The sequence below is a fragment of the Ovis canadensis genome, chromosome X, assembly GCF_042477335.2.
Source record: "Ovis canadensis isolate MfBH-ARS-UI-01 breed Bighorn chromosome X, ARS-UI_OviCan_v2, whole genome shotgun sequence".
In the NCBI taxonomy this organism is placed as follows: domain Eukaryota; kingdom Metazoa; phylum Chordata; class Mammalia; order Artiodactyla; family Bovidae; genus Ovis; species Ovis canadensis.
The window spans coordinates 70,217,148-70,234,381 of record NC_091727.1 but is presented as its reverse complement, the minus strand read 5'-3'; the positions used below and the strand labels follow the sequence as shown (position 1 = coordinate 70,234,381).

The 17,234-nt window shown below is 36.4% G+C and overlaps 1 protein-coding gene across 1 annotated transcript in view; it reads left to right on the top strand.

Moving 5' to 3' along the window:
• MAGT1 (magnesium transporter 1) overlaps window positions 1–16,636 on the top strand; it is a 47,975-nt gene extending 31,339 nt beyond the window's left edge. Inside the window, exons 7-10 of the mRNA XM_070291871.1 lie at window positions 430–493; window positions 8,206–8,280; window positions 13,268–13,358; window positions 14,622–16,636. Coding sequence (XP_070147972.1) covers window positions 430–493; window positions 8,206–8,280; window positions 13,268–13,358; window positions 14,622–14,637 — 246 coding nt within the window. The 3' untranslated portion in view covers window positions 14,638–16,636. The remainder of the gene's footprint in view (window positions 1–429; window positions 494–8,205; window positions 8,281–13,267; window positions 13,359–14,621) is intronic.
• Window positions 16,637–17,234: the final 598 nt, after the last annotated feature.

The window sequence follows — 17,234 nt, the reverse complement described above, 5'->3', positions numbered from 1 at the left end:
GAATGAAAGTCAGTCTTCAACTAAATAGAATAATTGATCAAGTACTTGACCATTTACTGTTTCTAGGCAATGTACTAGGTATTATTAGATAGAGTGATACAAAAAATGTAGTCCCTGTTTTCATGGAGTTTATATTATTTTACCTCATGGTCTTGTACACTAAAATACTAGTTTTCTCATTTGTTGAAAACATAGTATAAGTATAATGAATAAGTACAAATAAATATAAGTATGAATAAATAGTAAATAACACAGAGATAGCTTTTATTTTAGTCAAACTTTTTACAGGTGAATTCTACAGATCCAGTGTTTATATACATCAGATGAATTAATAATTTCATAGTATTTAAAAATAGCCAATTTTAGGATTACATTACCAAATTTTAACATTTATTTAAAGATTAAATTTTGTCTTTTTTTTTTCCCCAGAATTATATCCATGGAAGCAGCCAAGCTCAATTTGTAGCTGAAACACACATTGTTCTTCTGTTCAGTATCCTCTTTATAATAAGTTCTTGGTGCCACATTTTAATTTGTCTGTTTTCTCACATTCCAGTATTTTCTCTGTAGCGTTTGGTTGAGGTTGCTGTCTTATTAATGCAAGGCATAATATCTTTGGAATTTTATTACTGTATCACTTGCCCTAGCCTTATCAGCTGAAGACCTCTAGGGACAAACCTGCAGTCTGATAAAGCCAAGTTTATTGGATCATTGCTACAAGGGAAACTAAATCAGAGGAACCATGGGATTTCTTATCTAAGGAAAGATAGAGTTGTTATAGGACTTAAGGAAAGATAGTGCTTAGATGAAATGTAAATGAAGCAATGTTTTGATGAGCTCAAAGCAAAGCCAGGCTAAGTGTAAAGAGGTCAGTGTCAAGTCTGGACTGAAGTGGATCCAGAATTTTGTTTCCTGGAAACTACAAAGTTCAGATAAATGTACAGTTTGTTTTCAGAAACTCCTTTTTTGAAGCTCTGTCACTTTGGTTCTGAATTGAGGCTACTTAGAAATTGTACTTGTAGATCGAGTGACTTAAATCCTCCAGGTAAGAATGGAATATTTCCTTCTTACTTATGTAGATGGAGTCAGTTTATTATTTTAGATTACAGTGTTCCTCATTGAGTAGGAAAGCAGTAGTTACTCAAAGATGGAGTTTGTTTTGACATTTACAGCTGCAGCATGTCCTAGGGAGAAATATTATTTCCTGTGAACTATGCAGCTACTTTATATGTGTGTTTTCCTGTTCTCTGTCCCATAGGACAGATTTTTACTTTCTCACATCTGAAAATAGATGTCTCTGTAAGCTGCAAGGGTAGATAACAGTGATATCAGATAGGTAAGAGTATACATTTCTTAGTATTACTGAGTATAGTTTACCTACCTGAATGCATAAGCAGTGACTCTATGAAACAAATCAACAAGGTGAACAGATGTCATGTTCTTTTAGGTTGTGCTTCTCAGGCAAGGAGTCCTGATATTGACATATTGAAATCAGTTGTAGCCCAGACAGTTAGAGAATCTGCTCAGTGGCTTGATGGTAATGTTATTTGCCCTCCTTTGTGTCATCTGGATGATTTAGAGGAATTCCATATTTTGTATTTATAGACATACTTTTCATACAGTTTAGTTTTTTAATGTATTATAAGCATTTACTAAATTGTGTATGGCCTTCGTAGTTATGAAATGCATGATAATTACAGAAAAATAAGAAAATATAAGCAAGGAAAAGGAAAACAGTCACCATTAGCAAATGTCCTCCAGGGGATCTTCCCAACCCAGGAATCAAACCCAGGTCTCTCGCATTATGGGTAGATTCTTTACTATCTGAGCCACCAGGGAAGTCCATAATAGATATGTCATAATTCAGTTATTCTCTATTGGTGAATATTGCAAAAAATATTTTCTTGCACATAAAAATAATTGATGGACTTCCCTGGCAGTTCAGTGGTTAAGACTCTGTGCTTCCATTGCAGGGGGCACAGGCTCCATCCCTGACCAGGAAACTAAGATCCCACATACCTCACAGCGCAGCCACCCCCCAACAGAGGGTAGGGAAATACATATGTGCCAGAAATACGTATGTACTCTGCTACCCCTGGCAAATCCTAATTATTGTTATGCATTATTTTTTAAAACTGCTCTTTCAGTAGGAAAAGAAATTGTTTAAATATTGTTTGGACAATAATAATCAAAGTAACTTAAACATTTCTTTAGAATTCTGTAAGTATGCTTCATTTTATACAAATATCTTTGTCTTTATCATCTATGATACACTTTATTTTACTGGCTCTTTTTATTTTTTATTGAGGTATCATTGATTTATAATATTGTGTTGGTTTCAGGTATACAGGTAGTGATTCAGGTTTTTTTAGGTTATATTCCATTATAGGTTATTACAGGATATTGAATATAATAAATCCTTGTTGTTTATCTATTTTATAGATAGTAGTTTGTATTTGTTAATCCTGTACCCCTAATTTTTCCTTCCCTCCCTCTCCCCTTTCATAATGAAGTTTGTTTTCTATGCCTATGAGCCTGTTTCTGTTTCATACATGGATTTATATATATATATATTATGTACCATGCTCATGCTTAGTTGCTCAGTTGTTTGTGACTCTTTTTGCGACCCCACAGACTGTAGCCTACCAGGCTTCCCTGTCCATGGGATTCTCCAGGCAGGAATACTGGATTGGGTAACCATTCCCTTCTCCAGAAGATCTTGATCCAGAGATTAAACCTGGATCTCCTGCATTGCAGGCAGATTCTTTACTATCTGAGTCACCAGGGAAGCCCTTTTTATGTGTGTGTGTGTGTGTGTGTGTGTGTATATATATATATTCATATATGTGCATATACTCCCCTCCCCCACATTTTGTGATTTTGATGTCCTGTTTTACATCTTCATGCTCATCCTTTTACTGTTTATTTTAGTTATAATCACTTTTACAATTTTTAGATTGTTTTTTAAATCTATTTACTGGTTTATTTAAGTGACCTTAAATCCTATATATTTGCCTTTCTTAATGTGACTCTTTCCCTTTCCCATATATACTTGCTTCTTTTCTATTTAGAGAAGACATGCCAATATTTCTTTTAGGGTAGGTTTAGTATTGCTGAATTCTTTTAGCTTTCACTTGTCTGAGAAGTTGTTTCTTTCTCCTTCTATTCTAAATGATAATCTTGCTGAGTATTGTACCCTAGGTTTCAGGTTTTTCCCTCACAGTACTTTGAATATATCATCCCACTCCCTTCTAGCAGTGTTTCTACAAAGAAATCAGCTGATAGCCTTATTGGCATTCTCTTGTAACTGACCCTCTTTTTCCCTCTTGCTACCTTTAGAATCTTCTCTTTATCTAGTTCCCTGTTATAATGATCTGGATTTCTATCCATCATCTTTCAGTTCTTTTTATTACCGCCTTTTTGAACTCGGGGTCTAGTAGACTGGTGAGCTCTATTTCATTATTTTTTCTTTCAGGGGATTTCTGCCATTCTTTAATTGGAAGTAGTTCCTCTGCCTTGTGTTTGTGTGTGTGTGTGTGTGTGTGTGTGTGTGTGTGTGTGTGGTTTTTTTTTGCCGCACTTGCTGCATGCAGGATCTTAGTTCCCTGGCTAGGGATCAAAGGTGTGCCCCCTGAAGTAGAAATTTGAAGTCTTAACCATTGGAATTTGCCTTTTCGTTTTACTTATCTTTCTCTGTCTCTATGACTTTAGGAGAAAAAATTATCTACTGTGATGTTAAAGGGATATTTTTAAGTGGGAGTATCCCTGTATAGACTGAGTATGTTCAGTGTTTCTGCTACAAGGTAGTTTTGGTATGGGCGCCAGCCACGTCTTCCCTCAGGGTGTGCTGGCCATTGTCCCCTTGATAGGGGATGTGATTGGTGTTGGAGTTTCTGGAGCCTGTGCTAGACTGAGGTGGAGCTTCCTCCCTGCTCTGTGGTTGTCACTGTCCTGTCAGGGATAGGTCTGCTCCTCAGTTGTTGGAGTAGAAGCCCTGAAGGTCAGGTTCAATCAGGCTCTATTGCCCTTGAATGCATGCCCTGCCCCAGAAGAGGTGATTGCTGAAGCAAGTGAGGCCTGTGCAGTCACAGAGGACTTATATGCTGTCTGTGTAAGTGTCTATGGTTCCACTCAAAGGCAGCAAAAGATTGTGTCCGTTGGTTGTGTTTGTCCCAGATCTAGTGCAAGGCTGTGGTGAGGAATAGGCTGGGGACTGGGGCATTGTGGCTGCAGGAATTGAGATGGCTGCACTGCCACAAGAGATCTGGGCTACCTCTGTGGCAGTCTTCTCCCAGGACCTGTCTGTCTCAGATCAAGAGCTAAGCTGGGTGTGGAGTGGGTAGAGGCTGAGCGCAGCTGGGATAGAACCACTGTGTACACCCAGACCACACCCCAGGCCCTCCAGTCTGTCCTACATGAGTCCTGTCCCTGAGTCTCTCTGCTTGGTATTTCAGCACTTAGCTGCTGCCTGTTCTTGTAGTACCACCCCAGGCAATGTGATATGTCTCTGTATAGTTAGACCGAGTCTTTGCCCAGGTCTCATGCCAGGCTGTGGTGTGGAGTGAGCACAGCCAGGGTCTTCTCCGCCCCTTCAGTTTGGAGTCGTGGTTAGGTGACAGCCAGCAGTGCAAGGCTCTGTCCGCTCTGCCATCATGTGTGTGCTCCTTGCAAGTAGAGTCTAGGCTCCTCTTGCCCTTTTGTCTGTCCCAGTGGATTTCCCAGAAGGCAAAGACTGGGATACTCAGATTGTGGCTCCACGTGATCGCCCCCACCCCCCACCCCGAGTGAAGATCTGCCTGTGTGGACCTTCTCTTCCTTACAGATCCCTCTGAGGTGGGTAGGTCCTAAGCTGACACTGCTGGTTACATGGAGATCTTTCTTGCAATTTTGGTTGTATAGGATTTCTTCTACCAGTATCCAGTTAGTTTTCCATGAGAATTATTCCAGTATAGATGTATTTTTGGCATGTGTGTTGTGGAGAGGTGAGCTTTGCATTCTCCTTCCTACTCTGCCACCTTGAACCACAAATCTACTAGCTTGTTTAATAGCCTAGTTCCTGTTTGTTATGTAATAACACCTCCTCTATTTTCTATTCAGTTCTCTCAGGGTAAGATGATTATGTAATTATTTACTATTTGTTGTTTGTATCCCCTACTAGAGTGTAAACTTGTTCAAGGAATGGTCTATATTTCCTCTAACTTTGTAACTCCAACTAATAGTGCCTGCCTATAATAGACAGTAAAAGTTTAAAGAGTCTATAAATGAAATAAAGCAATACATATGGAAGTGCATCATAGCTCTTCATAGCTAAGAACAACAGCCCACAAAAACCTTGATGGTATAGTGTAAGATGGAAAGCTCTAGACCATGATACAGAAGCAAACCAGTCCAAAAACAAGTCTCGACCGTTAATCAGAGTGTCTATGGCCAGAGCCTTTAGAAATGATCAATCTCCATGCATGTGCATGTATTAGTAGCTCAGTTGTGTCCAATTCTTTGTGATGCCCACCGGGCTCCTCTGTCCATGGGGATTATCCAGGCAAGAATACTGGAGTGGGTTGTCATGCCCTCCTCCAGGGGATCTTCCCAACCCAGGGATCGAACGCAGGTCTCCCACATTGCAGGCAAATTCTTTACCAGCTGAGCCACCAGGGAAGCCCAAGAATACCACAGTGGGTAGCCTACCCCTTCTCCAGGCCATCTTCCCAACCCAGGAATCGACCTGGGGTCTCCTTCATTGTAGGCAGATTCTTAACCAGCTGAGCTACCAGGGAAGCCCATCTTTATGCATACCTGCATACAGGTATGCATCAGTTCAGTTCAATTCAATTCAGTTGCTCAGTCGTGTCCACCTCTTTGCGACCCCATGAATTGCAGCACGCCAGGCCTCCCTGTCCATCACCAACTCCTGGAGTTTACCCAAACTCATGTCCATTGAGTCGGTGATGCCATCCAGCCATCTCATCCTCAGTCGTCCCCTTCTCCTCCTGCCCCCCCATCCCTCCCAGCACCAGGGTCTTTTCCAGTGAGTCAACTCTTCGCATGAGGTGGCCAAAGTACTGGAGTTTCAGCTTCAGCATCAGTCCTTACAATGAACACCTAGGACTGATCTCCTTTAGGATGGACTGGTTGGATCTCCTTGCAGTCCAGGGGACTCTCAAGAGTCTTCTCCAACACCACAGTTCAAAAGCATCAATTCTTCAGCACTCAGCTTTCTTTATAGTCCAACTCTCACATCCATACATGACCACTGGAAAAACCATAGCCTTGACTAGACGGACCTTTTTTGGCAAAGTAATGTCTGCTTTTTAACATGCTCTCTAGGTTAGTCATCGGAGAAGGCAATGGCACCCCACCCCAGTACTCTTGCATGCAAAATCCCATGGACGGAGGAGCCTGGAAGGCTGCAGTCCATGGGGTCGCGAAGAGTCGGACACGACTGAGCGACTTCACTTTCACTTTTCACTTTCATACATTGGAGAAGGAAATGGCAACCCACTCCAGTGTTCTTGCCTGGAGAATCCCAGGGGCAGAGCCTGGTAGGCTGCTGTCTATGGGGTCGCACAAAGTTGGACACGACTGAAGCGACTTAGCAGCAGCAGCTAGGTTAGTCAGCTTTCCTTCCAAGGAGTAAGTGTCTGTTAATTGCATGGCTGCAGTCACCATCTGCAGTGATTTTGGAGCCCAAAATAATAAAGTCATCACTGTATGCATAGGTGTATAATATACAGAATACTAGTAAGGTGTATAATAAAGAATCCTAGTAAGAAAAAAAAGATAACTGAAAAAAACAAATTAGCTAAGCAACAAAACTATGAATGAGTATCATCCCTAAAAAGAGACTATTAAGAAGAGTGTGTAAAATGGAAATGAAAGGATGAACAGACAAATTTAGAGCCAATTATAAATTCAGGCCTTATCTGAATACCTATTTTTCCCTTTCTGCTTATTTTTACCTACATGAGATAGCATACAATGTGCATGTGTATATGAATAATTAATATGAGCATTTTAAATTAATCTTTGTATTCACCAAACTGCAGGGTAAATCTGTCTTTTCTACTTGAACACATTCTATTTTGTTTCAGAATTTGATTTTTCTTATTTTACTGTTCAACCAAGCCATGTACTATCTATTTGCAAGAGTACATCTATTTTGTATTTATGTAGCTTCTATATTAAGGTGAATAAAAGTGAAGTCATGGCTCATAGGATTTTCTTTTTTTATTAAAATAGGACAATTTAAGTAGTTTAGTAGTAATTTGTGCTTTGAGGTTAATTGTTGAAATTCTAGAAAATATTTGTTAAGTTATTTTTCAAATAAAAGTTAGTTGATGTTCTCTGTAAATCATGTACATTTCAAATGTGTTCTTTTTTGGCAAGTAGTTGAAATATTCAAAATGGCTACTTAATTTATTTTAATGTATACAAAATTGACTCAATAATTGGAAGAATGTTTCAGAAGTTTATTTCAAAGTACAATTTTAGAGAAAAATTCATGTTTTATCTATAAGTTATATTGGGACATTTGTTTAAAATATCAGTTTTTATTTGTACAAATGAAGTAATTTTCTAACCTTAATTTTTTATTATATTTTCATAGTAAATAATTGTCATACTATATAGGCACATGATTACTTGGTTATGGGGAGGATAAATTGGAAGATTGAGATTGACATATACACACTACTATATATAAAATAGATAATAGGGACCTACTGTATAGCACTGTATGGGCTTCCCTGGTGGCTCACCTGGTAAATAATCTGTCTGTAATAAAAGGAGACCTGGGTTTGATTTCTGGGTTGAGAAGATCCCCTGGAGAAGGGAAAGGCTACCCACTCCAATATTTTGGCCTGGAGAATTCCATGGACTATACAGTCCACGGGGTCACAAAGAAGCAGATGTGACTGAGGGACTTTCACTTTCACTGTATAGCACAAAGAGCTCTACTCAATGCCCTGTAGTGGCCTATATGTGAAAAAAGAATCTGAAAAAGAGTGGATATATGTATAACAGATTCACTTTGCTGCATACCTGAAACTACCACAACATTGTAAATCAGTTCTACCCAAATACAATTTTTTAAATTACTTAGTTTTTATAATTGAAGGTTTATATATTTATTCATTCTGTATTACTTTAGGAATATTAAAGTTTGTGTTATTTCTCTCTGTGAATTTTTCCTTAAATGATTTTTCTAAGATGGTGGGGTTACCTTAGGGATGGTGCTTTTATGTGAAGCTGCTACATCTGACATGGATATTGGAAAGCGAAAGAGTAAGTCATATCATATGCCAAGATGTAGCAGTTCTGCCTTTATACAGAAAAAAGCAATGTCCTCTTAATCACTTCTCCTCTTAGTTATATTATTTTACTTCACTATTATAAAAGTAATATGTGCTCATTGTAGAAAGTGTTGGAGGAAATAAGAGAATGAAACATTTGGAGATAGAGTTACCCATTATTCCACCATTAAAAAGCTAATAATTTTAGCATTGTAATACAAGTTTCTTCTATTTCTAAAAACATCTTTTCAACTGTATGTATAATATTTTGAATCTTAATACCCCCTTTTTTAATTGGAGTTAAAATATTTCACTAATATTTTCCCACACATAATTTTTAATTTACTGTTTATGCTATTTATTTAACCATTCTGGTTTTGTTAAACATTTAGTTTTTTCCTTTCATTATAATGAATAGTTATTTAGTGACTATTATGGTATATATTAAACTTTATCCTCTTTTCATATTAATTCCTTAAAGTAGTGTGACTGTGTGGTCCTGTGTATGAGTGTTTTCATTTATCTTGATGTTTTAAGCTGATGATACCAAATTCTTTACCCAAATGTTTAATAGTTTAGATTCCTACCAGTGACATTTCAGAATGCTTGTTTTCACTGTAACTTTTTATCAACATTAGAGAACTTTATTTAAAATATGTATGCAAGTGTGTATTTGCTTATCAGATAAAGGGGAGATGTTATATTATTTTGTACTTCTTTGTTTATTACTGTAGTTGAATATTTTCTTAGATGTTTATTAGCTGTTTTGTTTTCCTTTGTCTAAAATACCTTTTTGTCTTTTGCCATTTATGTATTAGAATGTTACTCCTTTTCCCATTGGTTTGCATGGACTTTTTATATATTAGAATTTTCATATGCTAATATTTGTCACAAAAAATGCTAACAATGTACTTTGCTTAACATGAAATCAGTTTGAGTTCTTCTTTTATGGTTAAAGAGTTAAATGTCATCAAAATTAACCTAGGTTAATAAATCTATCTACTTTTTCCTTCTAGAAAAAAAGATGATATTAGATTTTAAATTTGGAAGATAATTTTTCTGTTGCATTGAAATGAAGTTTTACATATTAGAAAAATAGAGCTAATGCAGCAATTTTTTATCCAGTCAATATACATCCTTTAATTCATGACTTTTGAAAAAATGCCTATTTCACTATTCATTTTTGGAGAAAGGCCATCTGGGTGCTACTGCAATGCTGGGATGAATTTAAGTTGTAAAACATTTTGGTGACATATATTAAGTTAGTCACAATTTGATCTATTTATAAGATTCTAATCTAATGAGATGATCACAAATATTACTAATAAATATTTCTTTAGCACTTATTATATATCAAGAACTTTCCTAAGCACTTTTAGATATGTGAAAAAATTAGAATACAAATATATATTCTGGGTGAAGCTATATATACATGTATATGTGCATTTGATTAAGAAGAAAAAAAGACTTCTACAAAGAGCATGTGTTAATACTCATTAAAAAATTGTTTAAGATTTAAATTTTTGGCCCCTAATCATATTGTGTGAGAATTGTAAAGGGAAAATGGATTATTCTCTAAATATACCAAAACTAAAAATTGTCTTTAGTATTGTCCAATAAATATGTTTCCCTGAAGCTTCCATGCTTTTCCACACCTACCTCTCTGCTTCTTAGCCAGTCTTAGTCTAGGGATTTAAAAATCCTCATGTTATGGGAATCATACTTGAGCATTGTAGGGTCATCATCTAGGGCTAAGGTTGGTAACTGCTGTGCTGAACCAGAGCATGTGGGATTAATGGAGAGAGCTATGAATTTAGGGCTAGGAGTCAGGGGTTTTATCCCCTCATAATTCAAATAGGGAATCTGTGTTGAAGGATTTCCTCATACAAGCAGTGTTGATGAATAAAGTACTTTCAACTAAGGCTGTCAGAATGATATTACCAGATGTCTTTAAGTCAATATTTATCAATAATACAATAAGGCCATACATAATAAGGACTTAAAAGAAGTTTAAAAAGTGAGTTATATTAAAGCAATTATCCTTTGATTAAAAAACAAATTGTTTTAAAAGAGTGAGTTATTTTCTTGTTAGTTGTAAAACTGTTTCTAACACTAAATTCTGTGGTGATGTTTAATGGAATTCATTATTTCACACAATTAAATTACACAAGTGTGTAAATATTATAGTGTTCAGTTCAGTACAGTTGCTCAGTCATGTCCGACCCTCTGCTACTCCATGGACTGCAGCACACCAGCCTTCCCCGTCCATCACCATCTCCCAGAACTTGCTCAAATTCATGTCCATTGAGTCTGTGATGCCATCCAGCCATCTCATCTTCTGTCATCCCCTTCTCCTCCTCCCATCAATCTTTCCCAGCATCAGGGTCTTTTCCAGTGAGTCAGTTCTTCACATCACGTGGGCAAGGTATTGGAGCTTCCACCTTAGTCCTTCCAATGAATATTCATGACTGATTTCCTTTAGGATTGACTGGTTGGATCTTGCATTCCAAGGGACTCTCAAGAGTCCTCCAACACCACAGTTCAGAAGCATCAATTCTTTGGCACTCAACTTTCTTTATAGTCCAACTCTCACATCCATACATGACTAGTGGGAAAATCATACCTTTGACTAGATGGACCTTTGTCGGCAAAGTAATGACTCTGTTTTAATGTGCAGCTAGGTTGGTCATAGCTTTTCTTCAAGGAGCAAGTGTCTTTTAATTTCTTGGCTGCAGTCACAATCTGCAGTGATTTTGGAGCCCAAGAAAATAAAGGCCTGTCACTGTTTCCATTGTTTCCCCATCTATTTGCCATGAAGTGATGGAACTGGATGTTCTTCTGTGTATTCTTGCCACCTCTTATTATCTTCTGCTTCTGTTAGGTCCATAAGGTTTCTGTCCATTATTGTGCCCATCTTTACATGAAATGTTCCCTTGGCAGCTCTAATTTTCTTGAAGAGATCTCTAGTCTTTCCCATTCTGTTTCCTCTATTTCTTTGCATTGATTGCTGAGGAAGGCTTTCTTAATCTCTCTTTGCTATTTGGAACTCTGCATTCAGATGGGTATATCTTTCCTTTTCTCCTTTTCCTTTAGCTTCTCTTCTTTTCTCAGCTATTTGTAAGGGCCTCCTCAGACAATCATTTTGCCTTTTTACATTTGTTTTTCTTGGGGATGGTCTTGATCACTGCCTCCTGTACAATGTCATGAACCTCTGTCCATAGTTCTTCAGGCACTCTATCTATCAGATCTTATCCCTTGAATCTGTTTCTTACTTCCACTGTATAAATTGTAAGGGATTTGACTTACATCATACCTGGATGGTCTAGTGGTTTCCCCTACTTTCTTCAGTTTAAGTCTGAATTTGGCAATAAGGAGTTCATGATCTGAGCCACAGTCCGCCCCCAGTCTTCTTTTTGCTGACTTTATAGAGCTTCTCCATCTTTGGCTGCAAAGAATATAGTCAGTCTGATTTTGTTATTGACCATCTGGTAATGTCCATGTGTAGAGTTTTCTTTTCTGTTGTTGGAAGAGGGTGTTTGCTATGACCAGTGTGTTCCCTTGGCAGAACTCTTTTAGCCTTTGCCTTGCTTCATTTTGTACTCCAAGGCCAAACTTGCCTGTTACACCAGGTGTTTCTTGACTTCCTACGTTTGCATTCCAGTCCCCTATGATGAAAAGGGCATCTTTTTTGGTATTAGTTCTAGAAGGTCTTGTAGATCCTCATAGAACTGTTCAACTTTAGCTTCTTCAGCACTAGTGTTTGGGGCATAGACTTGGATTACTATGATACTGAATGGTTTGCCTTGGACATGAACAGAGATCATTCTTTCATTTTTGAGATTGCACACAAGTACTGCATTTCAGACTTCTTTGTTGACTATGAGGGCTACTCCATTTCTTATAAGGGATTCTTGTACCCATAGTAGTAGATGTAATGGTCATCTGAATTAAATTTGCCCTTTCCGGTCCATTTTAGTTCACTTATTCCTAAAATGTTGCTGTTCACTCTTGGCATCTCCTGTTGGAAGTGGCATCATCCACTTCCAATTTGCCTTGATTCATGGACCTAACATTCCAGGTTTCTATGCAATATTGTTCTTTACAGCATTGGACTTTACTTCCATCACCAGTCACATCCACAACTGGAGTTGTGTTTGCTTTATCTCTTCATTGTTTCTGGCGTTATTCCTCCACTCTTCTCCAGTAGCATATTGGGCACCTACCAACCTGGGGAGTTCATCTTTCAGTGTCATAATCTTTTTGTCTTTTCATACTGTCTATGAGGTTCTCAAGGCAAGAATACTGAAGTGGTTTGTCATTTCCTTCTTCAGTGGACCACATTTTGTCAGAACTCTCCACCATGACCTGTCCATCTTGGTTGGCCCTACTCAGCATGGCTAATAGTTTCATTGAGTTAGACAAGGCTGTGGTCCATGTGATGAGTTTGGTTAGTTTTCTGGATTGTGGTTTTCATTTTGTCTGTCCTCCAATGAATAAGGATAAGAGGCTTCCCGAAGCTTCCTGATGGGAGAGACTGACTGTGGGGGAAACTGTGTCTTGTTCTGATGGATGGGGCCAGTAAATCTTTAATCAAGTTTTCTGTTGATGGGTGGGGCTGTGTTTCCTTACTGTTGTTTGAGGCCAAACTGTCAACTGTGCCGCCACTGGAGACTCCTGGACACTCACAGGCAAGTCTGATTCAGTCTCTTATGGTCTCACTGCTTTCTCCTGGCTCCTGGTGTGCACAAGGTTTTGTTTGTGCCCTCCAAGAGTCTGCTCCATTATAGTGTAATAGAGCAAATTAAAGGTGAAGGCAGACTCCTGAAGATATAAAAATGGGAATGAAATTTGTTGTAGTTTAGATTTACCAGTAGATATAGCCCTTGCATTTTACTCTTAGTAGTGTAGCCTAAAATTTATGTTCTTACTCTTTACTATGTTTAACATGCTCATTTTACTCTCCTTTTATTTTTCTGCAGTAATGTGTGTGGCTGGTATTGGACTTGTTGTATTATTCTTCAGTTGGATGCTCTCTATTTTCAGATCTAAGTATCACGGATATCCATATAGGTATTATTTTTCATTTGTATAGTGATTACCTATGCTTTCAATGATTAGAGTTGATGTGCTTTATAATTTTTTTTACTTTACCTCCAGATTACTCTAGCTTCTGACATAGAGATAGGCTTTAATTGAGTTATGTTGCATATAGAAATTATAGTAATTATGATATAGTGAATAAAACTATGTGATTTCTCAGGAAAATCATTCAGGACTATTCTGACATCACTTAATTTAACCTAGAAATCTATCAAACACATAATGATTAGAACATTTTATACCCTCGCACAGTTCCATATTTGCATACTTTATATCTTTTTGAGGACAAATTATTTTTTTAATGTTTTTTCCAAAACTTTTCACTCTACTTTTCAGGCTGTTTAGGTAGAATAAACAGAACATTTGAATTGAATCCAATTTGTAGACTGTAGAATAAGAGTGTTTAAGAAGGTCTAATTGACTTGAAATATTCTTAGTGATCTCTAAAGCTCAGAGAAGAAATTATTCTCCTAGTTATAACTTCTTGATTTTATTCTGTTAATAGCCAAAAGAAATGTACCTGTACATAACAGGCAATATCATGAGTTAGTTTTATAATCTGAGTGCCATTTACTACAATTCTAGCTTTAATACAACCTTGTCCTGTTTTAAAAGGACCATGAACACTAACGTAAAGTATATCAAGTGGTATTTTTGAGACACAAATTCATTTTTCGTATTTTCAACATAAGTTTTTAATAGATAATTTTGAATAACTCCCTGGCCAGTTCATTATATTGTAACATTTCTAAATGTAGTTTAATCACTGAACAACTTAAATTAATCTCCTTTTGCATTTCTTGCAAACTTGTTTAATTCTGAAGATTTAAACCTACTAGAACTTTGATCCTTGACTAATAATACTCCAGCTCTATACTTTCATTCTTCTGTCTATATGTATTTTAAAATAATTTATTCCCTATAGAATACTAACTGGGATGCAAGGGTAATCTTTCTGGTACTTCTATTACTTATTTGATCGCTGTGGTTGATTCAGTTATTAATTGGTATCTCTTCAGGAGATATTTTAATTTGAGTTTATTTCTACTTCCTTTTCTCCTAAGACTACCTCAGCATCTCAGTGTCTCTTACTTTTTGTTATTGGTACTCAAAGTTTATTATACATGTACCCAGATGTTCTTTGATCTGATATGATAAAATCAAGATATTTATTAGAGGTAAAGATTGTTTTTCTTTCAGGTATTAATAGACTGGTATATATTTTTGTTTCAGCTTTCTGATGAGTTAAAAAGGATTCCGGAGATATGTAGACACTGGAGTAATGGAAATTGAAAAATGAAAAATATGTGTATGAAAAGAAGAATGCAATTTATGTATTTTGGATTACCTCTTTTTTTTCCATGTGATTAAAATAGTTGATCATTTAACCAAAGAAGATGTATAGTGCCTTAACAAGCAATTTTCATAAAGTATTTGGATACAATTCTTCTCTTAACCTTCCCTTCCCAGTAAACTCTCTGGAACATTTAATTTAGTGGAATTTTATAAAAAATTTAAAACTACTACATTTTAATTAGAACAAGGTTCAAAACTGTGTTGCTTAACTTTTGGCCATGTGGTTTTTTAATCTTATCCAAAGGTAGTTGGGACTGGTGACCAGGTGTTCTTGCATATGCCTGTTACTGATAACAGCGTCAGGAATCCATTCTTAGCTTTTCCATTGTTGCATGGATGTGTATACTTCACACACCTTTCCTTTTGAGCAGATAAATCATATATGCTATGTGTCTTCTGAAAATGGAACACCATTCTTCAGAGTTCACATCTAGACTTTAGAAAAAGATCACAAGCCAGTCCTCCATCTTCCCTCCTGAAATTCTGTGCAGACTATGTTTCTTGGTAGCTGTAGACATTAAGAAGTATTCCTAAATACAAGATTATGATTTCTTCATGAGTGTGGTGTTAGCTGCCTATATTTGGAATGATTTCAGGCTCATTCTGTTTACCTAATTTATTTAAGATGGGCCACTCTCTAATAAAAATGTAGCTTAGTATTAAAGTCAGTGTAAATTTAGAATGGACCAAAATGTTTCTGCAACTCAGAGATGATCACTTATTTCATTTGTACCTAAGAGAAAAAAATGGATTTATCTGGTTAAATCAATTTCTGTATTACAGTGACAACATATTTTATTAACCCTTGTATTTAGGAAAAGGACTCCCTTAGACTGGGAAAATAAAATGAAACATTGTTGTTGCTTATGAATAGAAAGTAAATTTTTCTTGTAAACTGTTCTGTTTTGTTGCTATTATTTTAACCTTAGTCTTCTCACTTTATGTGGAGAAACAAAGTAATAATTTGAAGTTCTATTTGAATTTGATCTTTTCTCTGTCAGTGAAAATAAGCATATGTGCTAACCAAATTTCTGTGAAGAATAAAAGTTGATGGTTATCAGTAGATACAGCTATAATCTCCTCCATGACTGTAGAGAGTATCTGGAAATGCCACTATTATAGAAATATACAAATTCCAATTGTGAAAAATTTTTAAGAAATCTTAGAAGTATTACATTAAGATAATGTTGTGACTGCCTGCTACTATTTACCATCTAATAACTTTCCCTCATGGTCTAGAAATCTTACATAATAGACGTTTGAAGAAGAGATGAATATAGTTGCCTAAGAAGAAATGTTCTATGTGGGGCTTTTTGGTGTTTTTTTTTTTTAAGTAGATTTGGTGGGTGAGGTGATATTTACTCTCTACTGAAGCCCATTTTTGTTACTCCACTGTAACTTGCTTGATTCTAGATTCCTTATCTGCTGTTTTTGTACTTGTCTCAGGCCAAATAAATTTACGCTGTGATTCTTATGAGACTTGTATGAATATGCCCTGATGTGTACAGACTAACCAGGGGAATATTACTGCCATGTAACCTATAGCTCCAGATAATTTGCAATGAGCATTGAAGAATGACAGTTCTTTGTATTTTTTGTGTCTCTCTTAAGAGCACATTCTTCTTTAAGGAGATAAGTTGTGTTCTGGCTAAACTCTGTAGAGGGCAGATTTACTATAATTAGAATAGTGTTACTTTTGTGGAAATGTTGAAAGTAGATTTCATCTGAAGTGCCTTAAGTAGATTCTTAAATTTACTTTTCTAGTATTGATTTAAATATTATTTGTTATGCATTTTAAAATACTATTCAAAATTATACATTGTAGTGGCTGAGATAACCAAATGTCTGGCTGTTTGCTTTTTGATCATATCAATAAACTTTTACAATCTAAATTCTGAGTTTTTGGTTAACATCTAAAGAAGGGTGAATTGAAAACACTACGCTAGAAGTATAATATTAGGATATTCCATTTTGAAATTATAATTAAATATACTATTATCCTAATGGCAGTAAATTTGGTAGGCCAATTTACTTAGGCATTTCTCAATTTAAATAAGTTCTTCCAGGATTCTATTCATTATCCTTTATTAATGCTGTCACCCTCTAGATTAGTCACAACAATCAAGATATGTAAATGAATGACTGTTTCAATGGTTTGTTACATTTTGTCCTAGTCAGTAAATATTGTGACTAGATAACAGAATGGGAAAGACTAGAGATCTCTTCAAGAAAATTAGAGATACCAAGGGAACAATTCATGCAAAGATGGGCTCGATAAAAGATAGAAATGGTATGGACCTAACAGAAGCAGAAGATATTAAGAAGAGGTGGCAAGAATACATAGAGGAACTATATAAAAAAGATCATGACGCAGATAATCATGAAGGTGCGATCACTCACACTCACCTGGAGCCAGACATCCTGGAATGTGAAGTCAGGTGGGCCTTAGCAAGCATCACTACGAACAAAGCTAGTGGAGATGATGGAATT